Source organism: Electrophorus electricus, chromosome 20 (genome assembly GCF_013358815.1).
Source record: "Electrophorus electricus isolate fEleEle1 chromosome 20, fEleEle1.pri, whole genome shotgun sequence".
Taxonomy (NCBI): Eukaryota; Metazoa; Chordata; class Actinopteri; order Gymnotiformes; family Gymnotidae; genus Electrophorus; species Electrophorus electricus.
This window is the reverse complement of record NC_049554.1, coordinates 3,311,381-3,334,825: the sequence shown is the minus strand read 5'-3', so window position 1 is coordinate 3,334,825 and position 23,445 is coordinate 3,311,381. Positions and strand designations below refer to the sequence as shown.

At 42.0% G+C, this 23,445-nt stretch overlaps 1 protein-coding gene across 1 annotated transcript in view; it reads left to right on the top strand.

The window, feature by feature from the left end:
- Positions 1 to 1,160: 1,160 nt before the first annotated feature.
- dvl1b (dishevelled segment polarity protein 1b) overlaps positions 1,161 to 23,445 on the top strand; it is a 30,959-nt gene continuing 8,674 nt past the window's right edge. Inside the window, exons 1-10 of the mRNA XM_035520343.1 lie at positions 1,161 to 1,579; positions 9,844 to 9,913; positions 10,879 to 11,000; positions 13,517 to 13,626; positions 17,764 to 17,902; positions 20,308 to 20,401; positions 20,502 to 20,571; positions 20,748 to 20,887; positions 22,322 to 22,398; positions 22,501 to 22,568. Of these exons, the coding sequence (XP_035376236.1) occupies positions 1,410 to 1,579; positions 9,844 to 9,913; positions 10,879 to 11,000; positions 13,517 to 13,626; positions 17,764 to 17,902; positions 20,308 to 20,401; positions 20,502 to 20,571; positions 20,748 to 20,887; positions 22,322 to 22,398; positions 22,501 to 22,568 (1,060 nt within the window). The 5' untranslated portion in view covers positions 1,161 to 1,409. The remainder of the gene's footprint in view (positions 1,580 to 9,843; positions 9,914 to 10,878; positions 11,001 to 13,516; positions 13,627 to 17,763; positions 17,903 to 20,307; positions 20,402 to 20,501; positions 20,572 to 20,747; positions 20,888 to 22,321; positions 22,399 to 22,500; positions 22,569 to 23,445) is intronic.

Here is a 23,445-nt window from a genome sequence, read left to right as displayed (position 1 = left end):
TCTGGTATATGCTCCTTTAATATCATTCATCCTTGACGCTGTGTTATATAAGGGGAGATTGCAAAGCCATGAAGTGAGTCAGGAAACACGTGCGCCAGTGCTTTTCATTCCTTACGCAAGTGGCGTGGTAACGCTGTCATTGAGTCGTACTGGCCTGTACAAACGATTACGTCACTAGTTAGGTTGTGTGAGGGGTCGAAACAATGCCACTAGAGGGCAACAAATCTTATGCTGTTATTTTAATACCCTGACAAGCACCCTAATGCACATTATTGTCTGATGCCTTTGTCATTTTAATTACTTCAGCGTTAATGTGTTCTATATAGTTTTAAAAAGATCATTTATTCGTGCAAATATTTTTTTCCTGACCACTCAGTATGAACTATTGGTATTTTACAAGCTAAGTTGATTTGTTGAAACATTTAGAAAATATGCACTGTATGACTACTATAAGTCATCTTAAAGGCATAATTAGATCGTAGAGCTATAGATTCTATTTATAAAACCGTAGCTTTCGATTTCCCACCAGCACTAGATTTCACAGTTCCTAAACTGTTTATGACCATCTGTGAGCAGAATGTCTGATAATGGGGCAATATTCCACAGGTGCAACCACACTGACTCACTACCCGAGAAGCATTGTTAGAAGAGGGACAAGATTACAACTGAGTATTTTTAATTGACTTTGCATAGTTTTAGCTAATTTATTTGTAAGGTGGGAAATGGGATATGATTAAATGCATTTAATTAAGCTGTAGTTAATATTAAAGTGTACTTCGACGAGTCGTGACCATGAAACCTGATTAAAGGTCACTAGATATGCTATTGATCTGGAATGGAGATTTACAAATGACCATTCCATTCACAAAATAGACTTGGCATTAGTTCCTGCCTCAAAATATATGTTAATTGCCTTATCACTACCACAATCGTTATCATCATTTATGCTACGTATATGGATTCATTCATCTGTTTTAAATGAATTGGCCTCGTTCCACCTTACAGAGGCAATTGATTTATCCAGCCTATTGTAACGTCCCAGCGATGTGACTGGAAATGTAGTGAGGCCACGTGATGGCAGTACTGGCGAGAGAAATGACTGTGTAACTCACAGTATTCCAGCCTGATTCTGTCGAGGATGTGAGCCTTCCCTTCCTGTTTTACCAGACCAACTGCACAACGTCCGCACACTCACACCGACTTGACTGCAGTAGATGTCTACCAGGCTCTTATAATGCCTGTGTTCTTGTCTTTAGCATTAAATAGGCGGTTGTTTTGTTTCTTTATTCGCGCTAAATGTTTCGATTAATTAATTTGATGACATTATTTTATTGCAATAATTTATCGCTATACCTCTGGTACAGCCGGAACACTCACGGTTCTCCGGTGATTGTTTCCTCCATATTCTCATGGCGGAGACTAAAATTATTTACCATATAGACGAGGAGGAAACTCCTTACTTGGTAAAATTGTCAGTTGCTCCAGATAAGGTAACTTTGGCAGATTTTAAAAATGTCCTCAACAATCGCCCGGTTAACAGCTACAAATTCTTCTTCAAATCTATGGATCAAGATTTTGGGTAAGTAGCCTACCTTTTAAGCCTGTCTCTTTCATGCGTTAACAGAATGGCATATAATACTGCGTAACCAAATCTGTGTAGCCTGAAAATCAGAAGCATTATGCCAATTCTTCACTTCGCTTCTGTTCAAATGAAGCTGTCATCTTGGCAGCGACGGTTTCACATTATTGGCACCTGCCTCCCATGACTAATGGCTTGATCACCTGCTCCTATTGTAGGGCTATAACATCATGATGTGTTCGTGATGGGACGAATTATGTAGGATCTCTATGTTTGTATTCATTCTATAACCCACATTTTGAATAACCGGCAAAGACGGTCGTCTGTACGGCTAATAGTCGAAGTTGAATCTTTTACAACAATCAGCCAACACAATTGATTCAATCCTGATATTTGGAGTCACTTTTAAATGAACGATTTAATGCCGAAGGGAAATCACAATGTACAGGCCTACTTTTATTATTGTTCCCACTGCTGTTGCGGCGTACCTGCATGGTTGTAAATGTAAAATACATGCTCGGCGTCTTGTAGCTGTCAGCGCTATGGTGCACGTTGAAATCTCTCCGATAATAGTTATTTGGACTGCTGGATTGCTGCGTGCTGCAACGCCTCCAGACCCAGTTTGCTGAATTCTAGTGCAATAATAACAATGTTGCATGGCTGCACGTGCAACAGTGCGTGTAACGACATAAAGACGCCAGTACCGTCGGCTACAGGACGGAGGACGTGTGCTCGCCTAACTTCGGTGTTTTACGGAAGCTTTGTTCTTGCTTTGCCGACTACATATGCGTGGACTACACACTGCGAGTGGTCCTTTAATCTGCATCAACACATGACATGGCTAACGTTACACTAGGTGGTATATCAGTAGGGAGAAAAGCACAGGATATTACATTACATGTAGATTCATTGGCCTATGATGACAGGTTCCGTATTACAGTGTCTACTGCTGTCGTTGCTAATAATTCTACGCGAAGGCTACGCTTTCTCTCTGATCAATTTTCGAAGTAGGCCGCTCACTGGGTGGAAATTTGTAACCCGAAGTCCAACCGCGGCTGCCCGGGAAAACTCGCTCTGCTCCTGAAAGCAGGTGGCGGGGACTAACGGCCTGACTTAAGTCACGGTCACTGTGCCGAGCTCTTCAGCCTCAAGGACCTTGACATGGCGTATTGGCATCCTAATCTCGTCTGGTTTCTATGCAGTAATATGTAGTCAGTTGAACAGTAGCTAACTGTAAGTGTATCTCTAGCTGCCGCAATAAAGATAATTCAGTGATCTTATCAGATACTCGGCGTGTGTCTTCTTATTGTGCTGACGTATTGTTCCATGACATTGACTTACTTGTTTCCATCTGTATTTTGTGCCACGGTTGTTTGCTATGTCAAGATTCTTACCTATTTTACAGTCACGCTGATATAGTAAACGAAGATCTTATTTTAAAAATTGTTTTTATGACAAAATGCTCTAATATGAAATGCAATTCTGCATATTGGAGCGATTTGCAATGAAGAGCAGATATCTGAAACTTATGACATGGATTCATATTGATCATGACACGGATTGCAGTAATGTGGAGAACCTTTATAAGTGTGCTTGCAGTTATTAGGCTTTGTTTGCCTTTTCCTCGCCAACCACAGACCACTAATGAAGACTAACAATGCTAAAATGTACCTCACCCAGTTATGGCTTATGTATGAAATAGTACAAAGATCAATATTATATATCATTATAATTGTTATGACATTACTGCATGTTAAATTTATATTAAAAAAACCCCCTCCCATTTATTGCTACAACACAAAGTACAATATTTATTGAGCATGCAGTTACCTACACGTAGACTAACGCCTAGATTCCCGGGTGTCTTTTTTAGGAATGCCTTCCTTATAGGTGCATTTGAAAGGTGTGTAATTAAAGATGGTATCACTGCTGTTGTCATGCCTCTACCCCTTTACTGTCTGACTGGTATCACTGCTGACCCAGTATTATTTGGGAGGAAGAACCCTGTCCAAGCAGCATTGGTACTGACATCTCAGTGGTATAGTGTAATAGGTGCAGCTGTGTTACTGGGCTTTTTATGTTTCCATGTCACAGCTGGGTTGAGAGTGGTCTGCTGCCCAAACACCCATCCAAAAGACCACTAATGAAGAGTTGGATGAGGTCTAACCAAACTGTATTGCATGGCTATAGTATATAGTGTGTGTATATATATATATATATATATATATATATATATATATATATATATATATATATATATATATATTCCTAAAAAATGAATGTTTCTAATGAAGTGGGTGGCAAGTTTGAGTTTTACTGCTTCATAATGCACTAATACATTGGTGCTCTCCTGCAAGATCCTGTACTTTTTGAAGACGATTAAAGTGAAAAATGTATGAAACCATTTGTTAACTTATACAAATGCTGAGATCATAACCGATATGCCTATAAGCCTAAGTGTAGTCTGGAAAGGCAGCCTTTGTCTTTTGTATTAGGCCAGCATACAATAACTTGTGCCCCTGTAGCGCTGATGTGTGAGCTACACAGAGCTTCACACTTCTCCCTAAGGCTTCTCACGGTGGCCCGCCGTCCTACCCTCAGAGAGGTCATTAACCTACAAACAATTTTATAGGTTGTTGAATTATTTCACATCATGTAACAGTCAGATGCACATCACAGCCCTTGACTGGGAAGCCAGTGATCCAGAACACTGGCCTCCTTCACTATCCCTCAGTCAGACCACATAGAGTATAAGAGGAAAAAGCAATGCCTTTGCTTGTGACGTCGTTCGCGAAGCTTATATATGCACTACAGTGTTTACACAAGACATTTGCAAACAATCAGACAGCAGAACTGTAGATTAGGACTAGTAAAGACTCTGTTTTGATTGTTTGAATTTGGAATGTTGATATGACTGCTTCTGTTACTGGTGTTGCAGCTAGATTAGAAATAGTGAATGAAAAACTCTTAGTTATTCCTGTGTTTGTTAATTCATTTACACCTATGATTTAAGTTCATCCCTGGTTGGGTGGTTTAATGTTTGAAATGATTGGATAGACAGGTGTAAATGCTGCAGAGTCAAAATTGTACCATGATCAGGTCTGTTGAGACTAGTTGAGTGGCAGCCCTGGATGCACCAGGGAAGAACTGCGTGTGACTGTCAAAGTGTCCAGATATCGAAAATGCTTTTGACATGATGAAAACTCATTGGGACAACTAATTTTTTGTACAACGTTTACATGCCAGTTGTACATTTTTGTACAACTTTTACTTTATTTAGATTTACCTTACTTCGTTCATGTGGGCAGTTCAAAATAAAACTTGCAATAATTCTTTATATTATAATATTTTATTTTGTAGAATGTAGAACAATAGTATATGGATATGTATGGATTTTCATCACAAGGGCTAATTCAATGAGAACACCCTATTACGGATCACTGGGTCATGGGTTATTATGAATTTACTGGTTGCTCAACCCAATTAGATTTGGTCAGTCCAATTAAAGATTGCACTGATTTGGTGACGTTAGAATTGTCCCAGCCTTCATAATAAGGTAGCATTGCTGTGTTTCCCGTAAGCTGCTCTGTGAGTAGTGGCATTGCCTCAGTGATGTGATGCACAGCTAAAGAGATGTCCTGGGAACAGCACGAAGTGTCACCCTGGGTGAAAGAGTGAGAGGCTACAGGAAGTAAAGTAATTACACCATCAGCCCTGACAGACAGTGACTTTACGAACCTGATTTCCCTTAGGTCCTTTAACCCAGTCTGACCTGGATGCCCTCTCAATTTTCAGAAATACATACAGTGGCTAAGTGCATAGGTGAAATGGGCTTTGTTAGAAAGATCATTTGGTAGAGTGAATTCAGTCTGCCCTAACATATGTACCATGTGTAACTGTAGTACATGACAGTGAGATGTGAGACAGTAAGCTACGAGCATATATATAATGTATAATATAATAATATATAATCTATTATAATATATATGATAATTGTACCTTGCCAGCCTATTTATTACAAATTGTTATAACTATCACAAAGTGTACAAAGTAAGGACCATTGTTTCAGTAGTATTTCACTACCTATTGCATACAACATATCCTACAATCATATACAACATACCGTTTGCAACGTCAACATTATAACACCTATATGTCATGTACACATATTTCAGTATTCAGGAATTACTTATGCCCAATGGAATGAATAATACCTTATTCTTTTTATTATATTATTTTTGTTGCTTTAAAGATTCAATATTTATTTATTCAGTATCTCTGTATAGAATGTATTTTACTAGCTGCTGAGATGCAGTTGTGTGCGCTGCTCCAGACTGAGCAGTGTTGTGTACTGTAGTTTGTATAACTGTGGTTGAGAGAAGGAGCCCATTATAGACTGGAACCAGGCCCAAAGATGTGTGTTCACTTACTGAGCAGCTCGCCTGGACTTGAAGTTCTTTCACTGGGTGAGTGATGGAAAGCCCCTCTGGTGTGTCCATTTTTTCATACCAGCAGTGATGAGCGAATGCTGCTCAGTAAATACAACCTTCTTTTGAGACCAAGAGCCATCGGTGCCAAGTTAGAAGAAATGTCCAAGAACTTAAGAGGAATCACAATAATTAGAATTCTTTTTGGATCAGTTGTGCTTGAGAATGGGTCACCTTTTGTTCTGAATTTGAGAGTTGTACAGATACAATGTTATTTATGTCTGAACATAGCAACAATGTAGCAGTCTCCCAGGTGACTGAACATACTCACCAATTAAGTAGCAGTCTCCCAGGTGACTGAACATACTCAACAACAATTTATGTAGCAGTCTCCCAGGTGACTGAACATACTCAACAACAATTTATGTAGCAGTCTCCCAGGTGACTGAACATACTCAGCAATTATGTAGCAGTCTCTCAGATGACTGAACATACTCAACAATTTATGTACCAGTCTCCCAGGTGACTGAACATACTAAACAATTATGTAGCTGTCTCCAAGGTGACTGAACATACTCAACAATTATGTAGCAGTCTCTCAGATGACTGAACATAATCAACAATTATGTAGCAGTCTCCCAGGTGACTGAACTTACTCAACAATTATGTAGCAGTCTCCCAGGTGATTGAACATACTAAACAATTATGTAGCAGTCTCCCAGGTGACTGAACATATTCAACAACAATTTAGCGGTTACTTGGGTGACTGAACATTAAAACATGAAGCCATGAAACCCTGCTGCTTCATACATTCCAAGAGAGTTACACTAATCATCTCACAACCCCAAACACAAGCACAAAATCTTAACTGCAATGTGTAATCTGATGCCTGCTCTCTGTAGTCTGAAAGGGACGAAGATTTGTTCTGGGTGAGTCATGTTCTCATGATTCATGATGTTAAATGTAATCTGGCAGAAGATGATGAACATCAAGTAGCTTTGAACAGTACAGATTCCTACACTCAGACTACTTATGCTAGATTCGCTGCACATACTGTATATAGATTCACTACAAATACTGTATACAGACTCAGACTGCTCATACTGTATACAGACTTGCTACACATGTTGTATATAGCCTCACTACACATACTGTATACAAATTTACTTCCCATACTGCACACAGACTCATATTGTATACAGATTGCATATTGTATACAGATTAAGACTACCAATTTTGCATACAGTCACTACAAATACTGTATACCCACTCAGACTATACACACTGTATACAGGCTCGCTAAACATATTGTATACAGATTCAGACTACCTGTACTGTATAAGATTCACTACACATACTGTATAGCAACTCAGACTACACATGCTCTATACAGACTCAGAGTATGAATATTGTAGCATATTCTGATGAGACTACAGATGCCTAGACTCAGACTACTCATACTAGATTCACTACACATACTGTATACATATTCACTACACATGCTGTATACAGACTCAGACTGCTCATACCGTATACAGACTTGGTACACATACCGTATATAGACTCTGTATTTTCTGTATACAGATTCACTAAACCTACAGTATACAGACTCACTACACATACTGTATGCAAACTCAGAATACACATAGTGTATACAGACTTGGCTGTGCTTCCTGGCGTAGTGTGGCAGGAGTTTTTATGTATTAGAGGTGGCTGGAGGCTGGATGGATTTCCCACAGTCCCTCACTGCTGTGAAGTCCTGGCCTAAGGCCTCATGGAAGTGGATGGGCTAGCCAAGTGAAGGAACCCCGGACTTCCTGTCGTTTACAGAGACTCCACAGAAGGTTGGCAAAGAGAAGGCCCAGTACAGTTTGGCAGCACAAGGTAATTGATTGCAGGGACTAATGGCAAAAGGGACTGTTTCTTTCCATTTAAGCATGCAAGATTTGCATGTTAAAATGTTCTTTAACAGTATATCAGCCACCTGTATATAATAATGCTTTTGTTGAGAGAGTTTAGGTGAGTTGTTTTTGGTTGGATTTAACTTACAGAATTTTGCTTTGAATTGACTAAAAGAGAACATTCTCACCTGTGATTCTGTCTTGCTAATTGTGACTCTGTAAGTACTATATACTCTGTCACCAGACATTATGTAAAATGCATATAGTCAGTATATATTTTTCTTAAAGTCATTAACATTGTAAAAAAAACACAATAATAACTAGAATATATTTTGAATGTGAAATGATGTGGATCCCTATGTCATCTCCACATCCAATTTGTAGTTTGTAATCTTGAGGAAAGCTGTACCAGGATGGCTTACCAAGCTGTATTTTTTCAATTGCATCATTTTAGTGTTCAAGAAAATAAATATTCCTGGAGTTTTTTGAGTTATATAATATGCCCTTTGATCAGTGTTCAGAGTTTTTATCCTGTGCATCAGTAAGGATGACATCCTTTGAGAGAGCAGTTCTTGCTGAAGTGCATGCATCTCTTTACTGTATATTATTGATTCACTCAGCATAATCCATGGTAACAAGCAGCTCCATTATCGTAAGATGTATAGTATTTTAGAATTTTAGAATACAGTTCAATACACTTTAGGATGGCTAATCGCATGATAATATAACCTCTCAAAGCAATTGAGCAAATTAATAAATTAATTTTAAAAAACGGCTTATAATAACACCAAACTGCATAATCACATTTGAGAATCATTAGGTAATAAAATAATGAATGCAACAACCTATGCCCTGTAATTATTACCCCCCCCCCCCCCCCCCCCAAAAAAAAGCCCCGACAAAAACCCACCCCTCTGGTCTGTAGAACAGATAATCTTCCAAGGCACATCAAGGTCAAAGGAGCATTAGTTAGCCATGCCTGGTCAGGCGGCAGAGAGCCCCCGGTGACTGAGGTGCGTCTCCTGGGTGGGCGGCAGAAGAGGCTGGGCTCAGGGAAGCCTGGTCTAATTAACCAGTGAAAGCTGCATCTGCAGCAAGCCCTAGCCCGCCCTGAGAGGGTGGGGGGGTACAGACGCCCTCCTGGAGGCCCAGACCTGCCCTGAGAGGGTGGGGGGTACAGACATGCTCCTTCAGAGCACACTGAGGATGTTCATTCATTCAACTTAAGCTTTTTTTATGATATTTCCAAAAAGATGTACTTGTGAGCATTTCTAAAGCAGACATAATGCTTTAGAAGATTATTTTTCTTAAGTAGGTACCAGGATTTGATAATGTTAAGCTGAAAAGATGAGGTTTACAAATCTTTTCATGGGTAAATCTGAGCTAATGATGTGTTATTAACTCATCCTCTCACGATGAATCACGAGCTTGATGGGAAAGTAATTTCTACCATTTACCATTCAGCATGTATTAACTCCCAATTACTGCCTTCACTATCATTTCAATCACGCTTCTCTCTTTATCCTTCAACTTTTGAGGTCATTCCCTCCCCTCTCTTTCACTCTTTCTCTCTCTCTCTCTCTCTCTCTTTTTCCTCTTTACGCTGTGTCTTGTGCTTGGGTTCCTGTCTCAGGAGAGGCAGGGCAGAAGAGTTCAGGGGAGAATTTCCACTACAAAGTACAAAGAAGCTTTACACCCCAATAACCTCACTGTGCCCCCACTCATTTAACACACACACACACATATGCACAGAAAACAGCACTCTCACACACACACACACACACACACACACACACACACACACACACACACATCTCCAGCTCTGTCATGCATTTTGACTTTAGCAATACATGCATGCATCCTTGCTGTGTCTTACCTGGGTGATATGTGCTAATGGTGTTGTGATGTCTCATATGTTTCTGTCTGTCTCACTCAGGGTTGTTAAGGAGGAGATCTCGGATGACAACGTCAAGCTGCCTTGCTTCAACGGGAGAGTGGTGTCATGGGTAAGCAACATTCTCTGCCGTCTTAAAGAACACCTTGGATGGAGGAGACCAGAGAAGCAGGCAGTCACATGATGCGACATGGCAGTAGCTGTGTATTCTTAACATCATATATTATCATACTGAGCAGTGCTGCCCTTCCAATGTGCTGGGATCCCACCAAACTGCCTCACTTCTTGTGTCCACACAGGTCCCCTAATCAGAGGAGGTTTAGGTAGAGATGGTATATTCCACTTCTAGGCAGAGATCTGAGAAAGGAATATTTCATATAACCTATGCGCTTTCACTATAGATCATAAAAGTTTAATGCACCACACTGGTGTCCCATTGGTTTCAAAGCCAGCAGCAGAACTGTAGATATAAGTGCTTTCTAATTCTGACCAGTGTGGTGTGTGTGTGTGTTGTGTGTGTGTGTTGTGTGTGTGTGTGTGTGTGTGTGTGTGTGTGTGTGTGTGTGTGTGTGCATGCATGTATGTGTACGTACGTACATACAGCCCCAGTATCTTATAGCACAACTGATGACCTCTAGTTGTGATATTTTATTCCAGTTCCCTACTGAGTGTGTTTTTATTCAGTCTTCTATTTGTCTGTGTACCATGTGGTCAATCAGGTTAGAGACCACAGTGCCAGGACTGGTTCCAGTGCAATTCTTAGTTCTAGTCCCAGCCCAAGTCTCAGATCAAATCCACTGCCCAGTTTTAGATCTAGTACCAGCCCCAGTCTTGGCTTAGTTCTAATGCCCAGTCTTAGTTCTAGTCTCAGTCCAGGTCTCATCTCAAATCCACTGCCCAGTCTTACTTATCGTCTCAGCCCAAGTCTCTACTGCCCACTCATAGTTCTGGTCCTTATCCCAGTTCCAGCCCCAGCACACGTTTTAGTTCCAGGCCCCCTGCAAATCATTGTTGTAGGGTCTGTGCTGATTACACCCCTATGCATTTTGATTTGTTTGTGTGTGTGTGTTCCCTCAGCTTGTATTGGCAGAAAGCTCCCACACTGATGGGATGTCAATGTGTACAGACAGTCATGCTGAACTTCCTCCACCCCTGGAGAGAACAGGGGGCATCGGAGACTCCAGACCCCCCTCATTCCAGTATGTATTGCCTACCTCCACATATATGCGCACACACTTTTAGAGCAGTATCTAGGCACACACACGCACACACACACACACACACACACACACACACACACAGTGCAATCGGCCCTCTCACACATCCTACACACTATCAGGCTTCTCATAGGTCTCTCTGCACACAAATTGACCTGACACAGACCCTTACAGCCCACAGACAGACTCTCTTATTCTCTGCAGCACACATTTTACACTCTTGCATCTCACCCACTCACACCCCCACATACATACCTCCACACAAGCACACACACACACACACACACTATGTATACACACACACACACGCACATACACACACACATACCTCCACACCAACACACAACACACACACTCACATATTCTTTGCTCATTCATCTACTCTGTATATGGCTTGTCCTGTCTACTCCTGTTGGCAGTAATCTCTTCTACAGGTATGGCATTGTTACCAGTAGAGCAGCAATAGCTTAGCTCAAAGGGAATAGATGCACATGGCTCTGGTTCCCCTGTCGCAGTCACTCATCCATAAGCTGCCGGGCTCAGAACAGGACGAGAGGGGAAGCCAACATGTGGTGTTTGTGTCTTGGGCAGAAAAGCACCAGGGGGAGTCCACTCTCCTCTCTTACACAACAGAATACACTGCTTCATACAACAGACAAGCCAAGCATTAAGAGCCTTGTTGATGCTTAAGAGGCACTCGAGGACACAGGGTAACATACACAGGCGTCAAGAGTGACAGAGAGGCACATATGGCGAGGGAGAGAGTGAGGGAGAGAGAGACAGAGTGCTAATGAAATGCGGTTGATTTGGATGTGCTCAATAAATTTTTTTGTTTAAGATTTTTCCCCTTTTCATTGTGTTCTAGTGATTTACCATCTCACATTACATTGCTATTGACTGCCCTCTTGTGGTTAAATTGTGAATATCACTTTTGCTCCAGGTTCATATAAATGCCCGCTAATACTTATGATGCATTTTCTCTTTTATGTAAGATCTCGTGCTTGTTTGACTCCTCTTACACTTGACCAGGCATTTCCTGATGTGTTTTTGACATGAAAGTTATAATCTTATGATAACTTGATGCTTGTATATACTCAGAGTAGAAACATCATTGTTCATATATGCAACAAAGGCAAAACTAATTTTCCCATAGATATATGTCTAAAACATGTATATACACATATTCTATTCTCCACGAGCATCCTGTATTTGTTCCAGTAGTCCACTTCTCATCAGATTGCGCTGGTCCCCCAGCACAGACCTTGTTAACCTGACCTCACAGACCTGAGCAACATCTGAGCCAGTGTGACTCTCTTGTTTTGACCTCTCATTGTTATTGAGGTAGGCAGAATGAAGGACTTTGCCTAAGGCACCACACTGGAGACAGGATTCAAACCCCCAATTTCCTTTACCATGGTCAGTGGTGTAACCCACTGAGCTGTCCAGCAGCTTGGTGTGCCACTGGGAGCACTAGAGGCTCCCCAAACTGGGAGAATGGCTCCCGCGGATCCCAGGAACAAGATCCAAGATCTCTAGTGAGAAGAGTGCAGTCCTGGGAACAGCTAGGATACTAGACAGGACCCTCAAACTCTTAGGCATCTTGTAGAGGACCCGAGATTGAAGGAAAAAATGCACAGAGGAGGTCAGGTGGGGAATATATATACATATGTGTGTGTGTGTGTGTGTGTGTGTGTGTGTATGTGTGTGTTTTAGGGGTTCTATATTTTCCATTTGATATGTAATTTCAATATTTTCCTGCTATGACCTACCCAGCCCAAAGAAAACAAAAGCATCCTGAATAGGCAGATGCATTTGTTATCGCATAGAATGACCCATTTTATGCAGTGCCTCATGGGTAATGATAGATGGAGGTTTCCTAAAGGCCAGACTAGTGTGTGGGTGTGCGGTGTGTGCGTATGTCTGTTGCAGAGCTGGGGGAAGCGTCCCTCTCGCAACTCTTTCTATGTTCTGATATAATTCTCGCCTTGCTCAGGTTTCTGGAAAGCCGGTGGCTGCAGCTTTTCAGGTGACATACTCACCTTATGTGGCTTTAAAGGTTTTACTGGGAGGAATGACAAAGTGATCCAGTGTGATAAAACTGAAATATGTTTGCACTGTTATTCCCTAGAAACCTCCTCTATGTTTCTGCAAATACCTCTTATTCCAGGATAGGTAAGGACACACGGGTCAGTTTGACTATTTGTTACACATGTGCAAGTCTGTCTCTGCACCCCATGTACCCCTGATACTTGTGAAATATACAAAATGCACCATAAATACCAAAATATATACTGTGCATGAGTTAATTTGAGTAACAAAGAAACAGAGTTCTGGTTTAGGTTGAATAATGGGTGCTAGTGTTGAATGAGTTTTCTCTCTTTCTTGTCTCCTGAGGTCATTTCTTTCGAGATTGAATGTCACGTCTATACGCTGCAGGTATGTGTGTAAGGCAGCTGGCGTTTGTGCTCATTTCCTCGGGTGCGTTGGTGTGTTTGCAGTGCCAATGCAGTGAGCAGCAGAGACGGCCTGGATACAGAGACCAGTGAGACACTCCTCAGCCATCGTAGAGAGAGGGAACGTGAAAGAACCAGGCGGAGAAGAGAAGAGCGTAAGAACTCTTGTCACACATACAGACCATGTGGAGATAAAGAAGCGTGCCTCAGGCGTATCTCATTTGGATCCAAAAATTATTTTGCATAAGATAACAAAGCATAAGATTCCATATCAGGTCATAGCATGTGGATGTCTTGTCATGGATTTACTGTATCAGGTTATAGCATGTGGATGTGGAGGATATTATGAAGGCATTCATGGCTTGATCATATCCTGAGGATACAAACACATGTGGACAGCTTCCTTTAATGAGATATATTTGTCATAACAATTTAGAAAAAATGCTTCTTATTGCACCTGCTGGGACTGGTTTATATACCATGAGCATACCATTTTCACGTACACCACATTCAAATCACTCGAATGCTGTTCTGTGACTACATATTCATTTCTAATACCTGAGAGACCTCGATATGTCCCTGGTGCCACTAAAAGATGTGATGCATCATCCCACAGAACATTAGATGTGCGAATATTTTAAAAAAAATAACAATACATTCACCAAATTCATTGCCCTGCAGAAACTGAGTGGTTGCTGTATTCTTCATTTTATTTTCGTTGTTAGTTTCATTATCTGTCTGATAAGGGTTTTAGAAGCTTTTTGGGGTGCTTTGGTGTCAGACAACACACACACACATACTTTTCAGAGTGTAAAAGAGAGAGAGAGAGTGAGTGAGTGTGTGTGTGTGTGGTCCAGTCTTGTGCGTGGTGAGTAAGTGTGAGAATATATGTGTGTATTTGCGTGGATTTTGGCATGTCTGCATGCTTCTTCTCATCCGAGGAGTAAAGGAATCAGCATGTGGAGATCTTTGGGATCTGTGAGATCTGCGCTGTTCCTTTTTGCTCCGTTTACTCGGTTCTACCCTTTCCAGCAGCCGCAGTATGGACGTGTGTCTGGATAACTCCACTCACTCCAACCACCGCTGGGGCTCACTGACCCTTCCATACAGGAAGAACTATATTTAACCTCGCAGCCGCCCTGCCCAATGCTGATGTGGTTCCCGCCTGTTTATTACAGTGGTCTGTCTGCCTGCAGCTTCCCTGCTCATGCATAGTACCTGTCACGTCCACCGTACAGCTCTCTCCCCCAACCGACTCGCTGGAGGCTGCCTCTAGGGTTGTTGCTAATCTCCATATTACCTGTTTGTGTAGTTCACTCTTACATACCATATACCACCCCCTGTGTTCTGAATATGTATCAATATACAGACTCGAGCAGCCAACTATTGACCCACTCATGTCAGTACATGAAGCAGCAAGCCAGTAACAGGTCAGCGAACAGAATCCTTCAAATATCTAATTACCTTTCTTCACATATACCTCCCCCAGACCCACCCCACAACCCACCCCACACCCAGTGTTTCCCCCTTACAGTAATTTGTCTCTGTGTTGGTGACAGTATAGCTCTGCACTCTATTAGATCCCAGTGATCATTAATCATTGTGGCTTAATTAGACTTTAGCGATGGCCAAGTTATGACAGCCCTGTCCCTGGAGAATTAAGGAGAAGGAATGTAGAGACACAACACCCATACACAAGTGTCAAGCTCCACATTGTACTTTCAGTAAAAAGTGAGAAGTCTGGCTAGAGTCTGACAAGAATCAGCATCAGACGCTAATCATTGTGGCTTTGCTCTGGAATTGGATTTATATTCTAGAACAGGGCTGGATGCATAATAATAATAATAATAATAATAATAATAATAATAATAATAACAGCAATGATAATAATTATTATTGTTGAGCTGGGTGCATATTAGTAATAGATGCATATTATTATGAATAATAATAATAATAATAATAATAATAATAATAATAATAATAATAATAATTGTTGTTGTTGATGTTGTTGTTGTTGTTATTAAATACTACATTTACAAAAGCAAAATCGTATTCGCTGAATTGTGCAAGCACTGCACTGCTCCGTTCTGTATCCAGTCGCGTGATTTCATAAAAGACAAATTATCTCCAAGTTTGGTAGCTGTCTTGAGGCGCTTGGTTTAGCTGGTGTAGCGCGGTTGCATAGGGGTTGTGCGCTATATCCATTACCTCGCCGCTGGCTAACCTTGCTCAGAAAACGTTTGTTCGTTCTGGCGATCATCATCGCTCAGATATCGCGTTAAGGAAACAAATACGTGGATCGAAATAGCTGTGCGCCCGCTGTCTCCAAGGCACTGTGGTGATGAATGGTGATGCGCGAAGCGCGAGTGGGCGAGAGAGGGGGGGGAAGGTCCTCTCTTATCGCGCGCTCTCGCACGGGTCGCAGTGCGCTGTCGGAACCGCTCCGAAGAGTTTGTGCTCCGTCTCTGAGGTAGGACCGGACCCGGGGTCCGCTTTTTTCGAAGGGGTTTGTCAAACCATGCAGGATTCTGTGTTGTCCCCTTGAGATGTACATTTACGTTGTCCGTTCCCGTTAACCTGTTGTGTATAGAAAAAAATGTGTAGAACGGCATCGTGGTACATGAGCATTCTAAAGCAGCTGGGTTTCGAAAACATATCATTGTTTTTTTGAGGGAATTAATATGTTCTGAGGGGAAGTTGAAGTTTTCGTGTGGAAATGCAATTGCGATTTATCAGAGAATGAAATGGAACTTGATTTGTTTTATCACAAATGACATAAATGTTTCATTGTGGAGTATGCAGAGTATTTTTGCTGAGCGATTTAACGCTAGAGCTGAGCACGTGAATACCTCGTGTCATCCGAATTATCGCTCATGACAAAGGTTTGGTTCAAATCCAAAGGATTTGCTTTTTAATTTGTTTCACAGCCAGTCATTAATTACTGAGGAGGCTGACTGCCTCTCTCGTGTTAATCCAGTCCCATCGTCGTCATCTGACCTCCGTAAGACCGAGACAGAGCTACTTTAATAATCTATTTAGAAAGTTTTAATTTTAATTTGATCTGAAGCAGATAGAACATGGATAGACTGGACATGGTGTATGACCTGACAGCATAAGGTCTACCTCATCAAGTTTTTACATTCCAGTACCGCACCCCCAATGATATAATTGATATAATTTCTGTGTGTGAAATATTGTTCTGTGGTGCTTTGTGTGCTAGGAGTTATATTGCTGGGGCAATAGATTTGGCTCATGTGCGTCTCAGTCACATCCAAACGCTGAATATCCATTTAGCCTGTCGGCTGGTCTAGGAGGAATATTGTTTTCTGAAAATTCACATTTGTTAAAGGAAGACTGAATTGGAATGAAATTCTCAAGCCCCTGCCTCCAAATCTCTGGTGCCTTCTGCTCACCAGTGCCCTCTTTTATCTTGCCCTTCTTGTTTATGTTCTGTGAATGTGTTTCACCCACACTCTCTCCTTCTATTACTCATCCTCAGTCAGCCCTTCCCTCCCTCTCGACATCCGTGAGCTGCCAATCAAACCTGAAGACCAATCACTGGGGATCAGAGGGTTCACCTTTCCTGGTGGACTGAGAATGTTGTTCACAGTTTTTAACTGAAGAACTGAGAAGCTTTTGTGCAGGGTGTATGTGCTAGTAGGAAGGGTGGGTAGGGAGAGTGTAACCACACAAAGGGAAGGCAGCATGACCACACCGACTGTGTTGGATTGTTTCGGCATTCCCCGGAAAGTACACGCCCACCCAGGCTCCTTGAGATGCCTCCGCCTCACTCAGGCCTTCCAGCCAGTCCGCTGCCACCCCGAACCTCTGCCACTTCCAAAACAATGTATGTTGTCTGCACCTTTTTAATCTCCCTCATACTGTGCACTTGTGAAAGGGGAGTCGTAGTACTCAAGGTGTGATCAAGCCATATAGTTTAATTGTCAAAGTTCCCACAGAATTTCTTTCAAGATTATTATTATAAATGATTATTAGTTTTGTCCAAAAGGGCAATGCATTGTTGCAATTACCATCCACATACCTGTACTACCTGTCCCTGCTTTCAGGAAAAAGCCTTTCTGAAGTACATCTGTGATACTGAGCCCTGTGTATGTGCGTGCGTGTGCGTATGTGTGGATTTATGCGTCTGCATGTGTGGGCACATGCGTGTCTCTGTGTGTGTATGTCTTTGCGTGTGGTGTGTGTGCACATCTGCATGTGTGTGTGTGTGTGTGTGTGTTTGTGTGTGTTTGTGTGTGTGTGTGTGTGTGTGCGTGTGTGGCCACCCTCAGTCCCGCGTGTGAACGGTCACTCCAAAGCTGAGCGGGGCGTAAGGGAAACAGCAATGGTGTGTGACAGCGCCTCTATGATGAGCAGTGAACTGGAGTCAAGCTCCTTCATCGACAGTGAGGAGGACGAGGATGGCAGCAGGTCAGTGGCTCCACAGCACAGACAAGCCATTATCCAAAAAGCCACTGGTGCATGGCAAGCGTCACACACTTGTTTTGTGCATATTGTCTTGTTAATGTCGTTATTTTCTCAGCCAGTTTCTCGTTATTAATGATCACCATACAATTCTAAAAATAGGCAGTGTAATTTGGCAAAATACAACATTCATTGTTTTAGACCCAGAGTTGCTATCTTGGATCTCTTGCAACGAATATAGCCATAGTGATTCACCTAGTAACACCTGTAAGACTCAACCATGAAGGTGGGGATGCTGAGCTGGTGTGTAGGTGAGAATGAAGTGCCATGGACTATGACCACAGATACTCAGCAGTTTCCTGGTAAACATCCTGGAAGATTTAAATTCCAAATTTTTACCCCAAATACCATCAACATGTCTCCTCTCTCATTAGGGGTATTAATCAATCAATCACTGTTCATTTGCATGTGTTTTGAGATGACTACATGGTCACTGTTACCCAAAGTAACAGTAACAGTAATTGTTACCTACTCAATTAGTGTTACCCAAAGACATGTACTGCCCAGAAACCCATCCTCCTTCAGAAATCCATCCTCTGATCTGGATGAGGTTCACCACAGCGTACATGGACTTCGTTAGGTACTGGGTGATCGACTGTATACCCACGAGTCCATTCATTTCCCAACGAGAAACCATGATTTAATCTGGAAGTCCATCATAAGGTCTGTGGTTGCACTGGAGATGTGTGCAAGCATGCATGCAAGTAATACAGGAACGATCGCTGGAAAACCATCACCTGCATGAAACATGAGTACACCAATAGAGCGTAGTGCAAACAAGATGTGCATTGGCTGTGGTGGGGAATTCAGACCCAAACCCACTGTAAACCACAGGCTTGTGCCTTCAGATCTGCCAGTGCATATCTCCCAGATGAACTGAAAATATTTTATGCCTGTTTGGAGCCTGTAAACAGAGTTATGGCAGCACAAGTTCCTGTATCGATCTGTTGTGGATGTGAAGAAGTTAAACAGTGAACAAAGCTGCCAGTCTGGATGGAATTTCAGGTCGTGCGTTAAACATGAAGTAAACAATTGGCTGCTGTTTTTATAGACATCTTTAAATCTCCCTAAAAACTCCCACTTGATTCCAAAACACCACTGTTAACCCTGTGACCATGTGGAGAGGGTCACCAGCCTCAAGTCCTTGGAGTCACCCTCAGTAATGCCTTCACTTCCTCAGGCATCTGAGGAACGCCCAGATGTCCACTACAGTCCTGACCGTTTAACACAGGTGTGGTGTGGAGTCCACCCTCACAGGGTGTATTAAGTTCTGGTGTGTTAGCTGCCCAACAGAGGACAGGAAAGCCCTACAAATAGTAGTTAAAACATCTCAGAGGGCGATCAGCATGCAGCTGCGAGCAGTTTAGGATGTTTACTAGTACCCTGCACCAACACGCCCCTCCCTTCAGTCCTATGGGAAGCTCGGCTCAGACTCCGGACACGCCCAGCGAGATTCGGGGATAGCTTCTACCCCAAGGCTACAAGACAGCTCAACACACAACACGCTGACTACAGACTGTTCAACACCCACTAATATGCAATATGAATACCTGTCATCTGCTAACTATCTGTTTTACTGATTTCTCCCATTGTTTGTCACTTTGTACTGCAACACTTTGTATTTCTACTCCCAAATTCTACCTGCTTAGAATTTATTTTATTGTGCTTAGTATTTCCTTTTATTTTAATGTTCCACTACTCTATTAATTGTTTAATCTGTGGAGAAGCATATAAGTAAGAAATTCACTGTACATAGTCTAATGAATTTTCTACACATGACAACAACAAACTTGAAGTTGACACCTGGTCATGTGACACCTGCTTAATCAGTTTGGATCCAAACCACTTCACTGAGCCATTTTGACATTGTTACATAGTCAGAAAATATTTTTGAGCGGTTAAAGCACTCACAAAAGTGATGATGGACTATGCTAACTAGACCAACATGAGACATTACAAGAAGACGATGCTGAACGCTTAGGAGTGTATTAGGAGCTATACCCGTTACCATCTAAAGTAAAATGAGAATTCACGACAAATAAAAAATGAAACAAATCGTTTGTAAATAGGATGTTGAGGTGTTTCAGACACCTAAACAGATTTGACTTGTTCTTAAGTACATATATCAACTGAGTAAAATATTTTACTTATTTTCGATAAATTCTTAAATTAAAACAGCTCTTGCTAGTAATCATAGATCTACTGTGCCCCCCATCCCTCACTTCTTTAAGATACGTGTGTACTTTTCCTTACACTAGCACTGTTTTCAATGCATTTTTAAAAATATCTTCATTGTTCATGTTACTTTTCCATAATTTGTGTGTGTGTGTGTGTGTGTGTGACTGACTCAGACTGAGCAGTTCCACAGAACAGAGCTCCTCTTCCCAGCTAATGAGGAGGCACAAGCGTAGACGCAGGCGCCATAAAGTGCCCAAGATTGACCGGGTATGACCTCACACATCAGACCGCAGTGTGTGTGTGTGTGTGTGTGTGTGTGTGTGTGTGTGTGTGTGTGTATTGAGAGCATCTCTTTTCCTCTCCACAGTCATCCTCTTTCAGCAGTATCACAGATTCAACCATGAGTTTGAACATTATCACCGTTACACTCAACATGGGTAAGAGCCCCACAACCACCCTTGCACACACAAACACACACACACACACACACACACACACACACACACACACACACACACACACACACACACACACACACACACACACACACACACACACACACAAAAAAACCACACACATGCATATCCGTTTATGCCTCTCTACCTCCCTGCAGAGAAGTACAACTTTCTGGGCATCAGTATTGTGGGACAGAGTAATGACCGTGGTGATGGAGGCATCTACATTGGCTCCATCATGAAGGGAGGAGCAGTTGCAGCAGACGGAAGGATAGAGCCAGGAGATATGCTCCTGCAGGTGACTAATAGTCTGGTGATAAACCAATAAAACCGTATAATTTTTAAAAAAGCAACAATAAAAAAGAAGTTGCTCAGAACAGTGGATCTGAATTTAAAACTCTCAGTGATACTTAACTCAGGATCTTAGGTGATATGGATTGTTTTAAATCAGGAAGTTCAGGCTAAAACAGTACTGTTTTAAGATACTTTTTTCCCTCGAGATGATACATCAAAATCTTTTCTTTTTAAATTAAACTCATATTTTGAGGGAATTCAGTATTTTTTGCTGAATTCCCTCAAAATGCAGGTTTTATCTTTAAAAAATGTATTGGAAAAAAAATACATTTGAAAATCCATTCAAACAAATCTTAATCTTTGCAGTCGCCTCTCTGTTTGCTTCATAATGTACACAAATGCCAAAAGATTTAGTGAAAAATATGAAACATTCTTCCTTCCCTAATCTATACATTTATGTCGCACTGCTTGTTGGTAAACAATCAAGCAGTTCCTGGTTGACTGTTTCAGAAAGACGCCTAATGGTATAAAATCAAAAATCAAACTGGATCGTATCCACAACAGACAACTCGTATCTGTTGTGTGTTATAATGCTTTTAACGTTGCCCTTCGGACGCTTTTGAAAGTTTTATCACAGGCACATATATGCACAAACTTAGAAAACCCTCTACTGTAAGATGGAAAAAAGCCATAAATGCATCCGAAAACATAAAGTGTGGTTTGGAACACAGCAAAACTGGAACACAACCCCTTCAATGTTCTGTTGCACCTCCCTAACCCACAAAGCAGCTTAATGTAATACCATGTCTTAGCTGAGCCACGGTGTCGCATTAAAGTGATTAAACAGTGCAGGGACACTGGGACATTACCTCTACATCAGTTTTAGAGGATAAACTTTGGATCTAAGCTGGGGGGGGGGTCATCCCCTGGGTCATGCCTCCCAGTATAATCAACCATCACCGCTGTCTTCAGTGTCCCAGCCGTCAGACACCTCCAGCAGTTTGCTAATCCTGATTAAATGGCAAGCTGAGGTAATGGTGTCGGCGGCAGTGGATTCCCATATGGCAAGATGCCACCACGATATACAGAGTATTAGCATAGTAATGTTTTTTTCCCCTCTTTTTTATCCATATCTTCTTTAGATTCACATCCCAGGGGCAGCTTAGAGGCATAGGTGTTGCTCCCGTCTGGTTTCTGAATCCAGTTTAGGAGCGTAATAGCTAAGCCGAAAGACATGATGATGCCCAGAGGTGTACGGATTTGATTTCACATCCCCAGATTGGAACAGCAGTAGTGGCACATGACAGCGGCGACAAACAGACCTTTTTTATTTGCTACTTTAGGATATGATCAGCAGCAAAAGCATAATGCCAATGCTGTGTGTCACCGTGCTGCCTGTTAACATACGTGACAACCTTCCTGTCTTTCTGGCTTACAGGTGAATGACGTGAACTTTGAGAATATGAGCAACGACGATGCTGTAAGGATTCTCAGAGAGATTGTCTCCAAGACTGGGTACTTAAAAAGGACTGGATTAAAACCATACACGTTCATCGATGTGGCTGTCACTTGTGTATTAACTGAGCACTTACTGAAACGTGCACCATACTCCTTCAGGCCGATCAGTCTCACTGTGGCTAAGTGCTGGGACCCTTCACCTAGGAGCTACTTCACCATACCAAGAGGTCAGCTTGCACACACACACGTGTGTACAATTAGCCACATACACACACACACACACACACACACACACCGGCTTACACACATGCTTGTGCACAATCACCCATGCACACAGACACACTTTTTTATCCTTAGTTTTTTTTTATCTGACTTGTTACTTGGGAAAAACTATACAGAGCCGAGAACTATGAAGGGTTAAACAAAAACCCTTCACATTGATGTATACCTTAAATACTGAATACAAGACAAATGTTCTGTAATAGACATGCTACAGGGTTATAGCAGTCATTGTATGGATAATACTGGAGAATGTTGTACCCTGAGTAGTTGTAAATTGCATTTCAGGTTGTGTATTCTGTCTTTCAGACAGAAAATTACATAGCAAACAAAGGATGGATGCTTAGTGTTTCACCCTTGGCTCTTGGTCAAGTGCGTCAACCTGGTCTCTTGGTCAAACGTCACCCTGGACTCTCGGTCGAGTGTGTCACCTTTGACTCTCAGTCAAGTGTGTCACCCTGGTCTCTTAGATGAGCGCGTCAGCCTAGTCTCTCGGTCGAGTGTTTGAGCCTGGACTTTCAGTTGAGTGTGTCACCCTGGACTCGGTCAAGTGTGTCAACCTGGTCTCTTGGTTGAGTGCTTCACCCAGGTCTCTCGGTTGAGTGTGTGAGCCTGGTATCAAGTGTGTCACCTTAGACTCTTCATCAAGCGTGTCACCCTGAACTCTTGGTCAAGTGTGTCACCCTGTTCTCTCGTCCAAGTGTGTCACCCTGGACTGTCAATGCAGTGTGTCACTTTGGTCTCTTGTTTGAGTGTGTCCTAGGTGTAGTGGGATACATGTGTTTATTACTTGCTTTGTTTGTTATTTGTCTTGCAGAAACACAG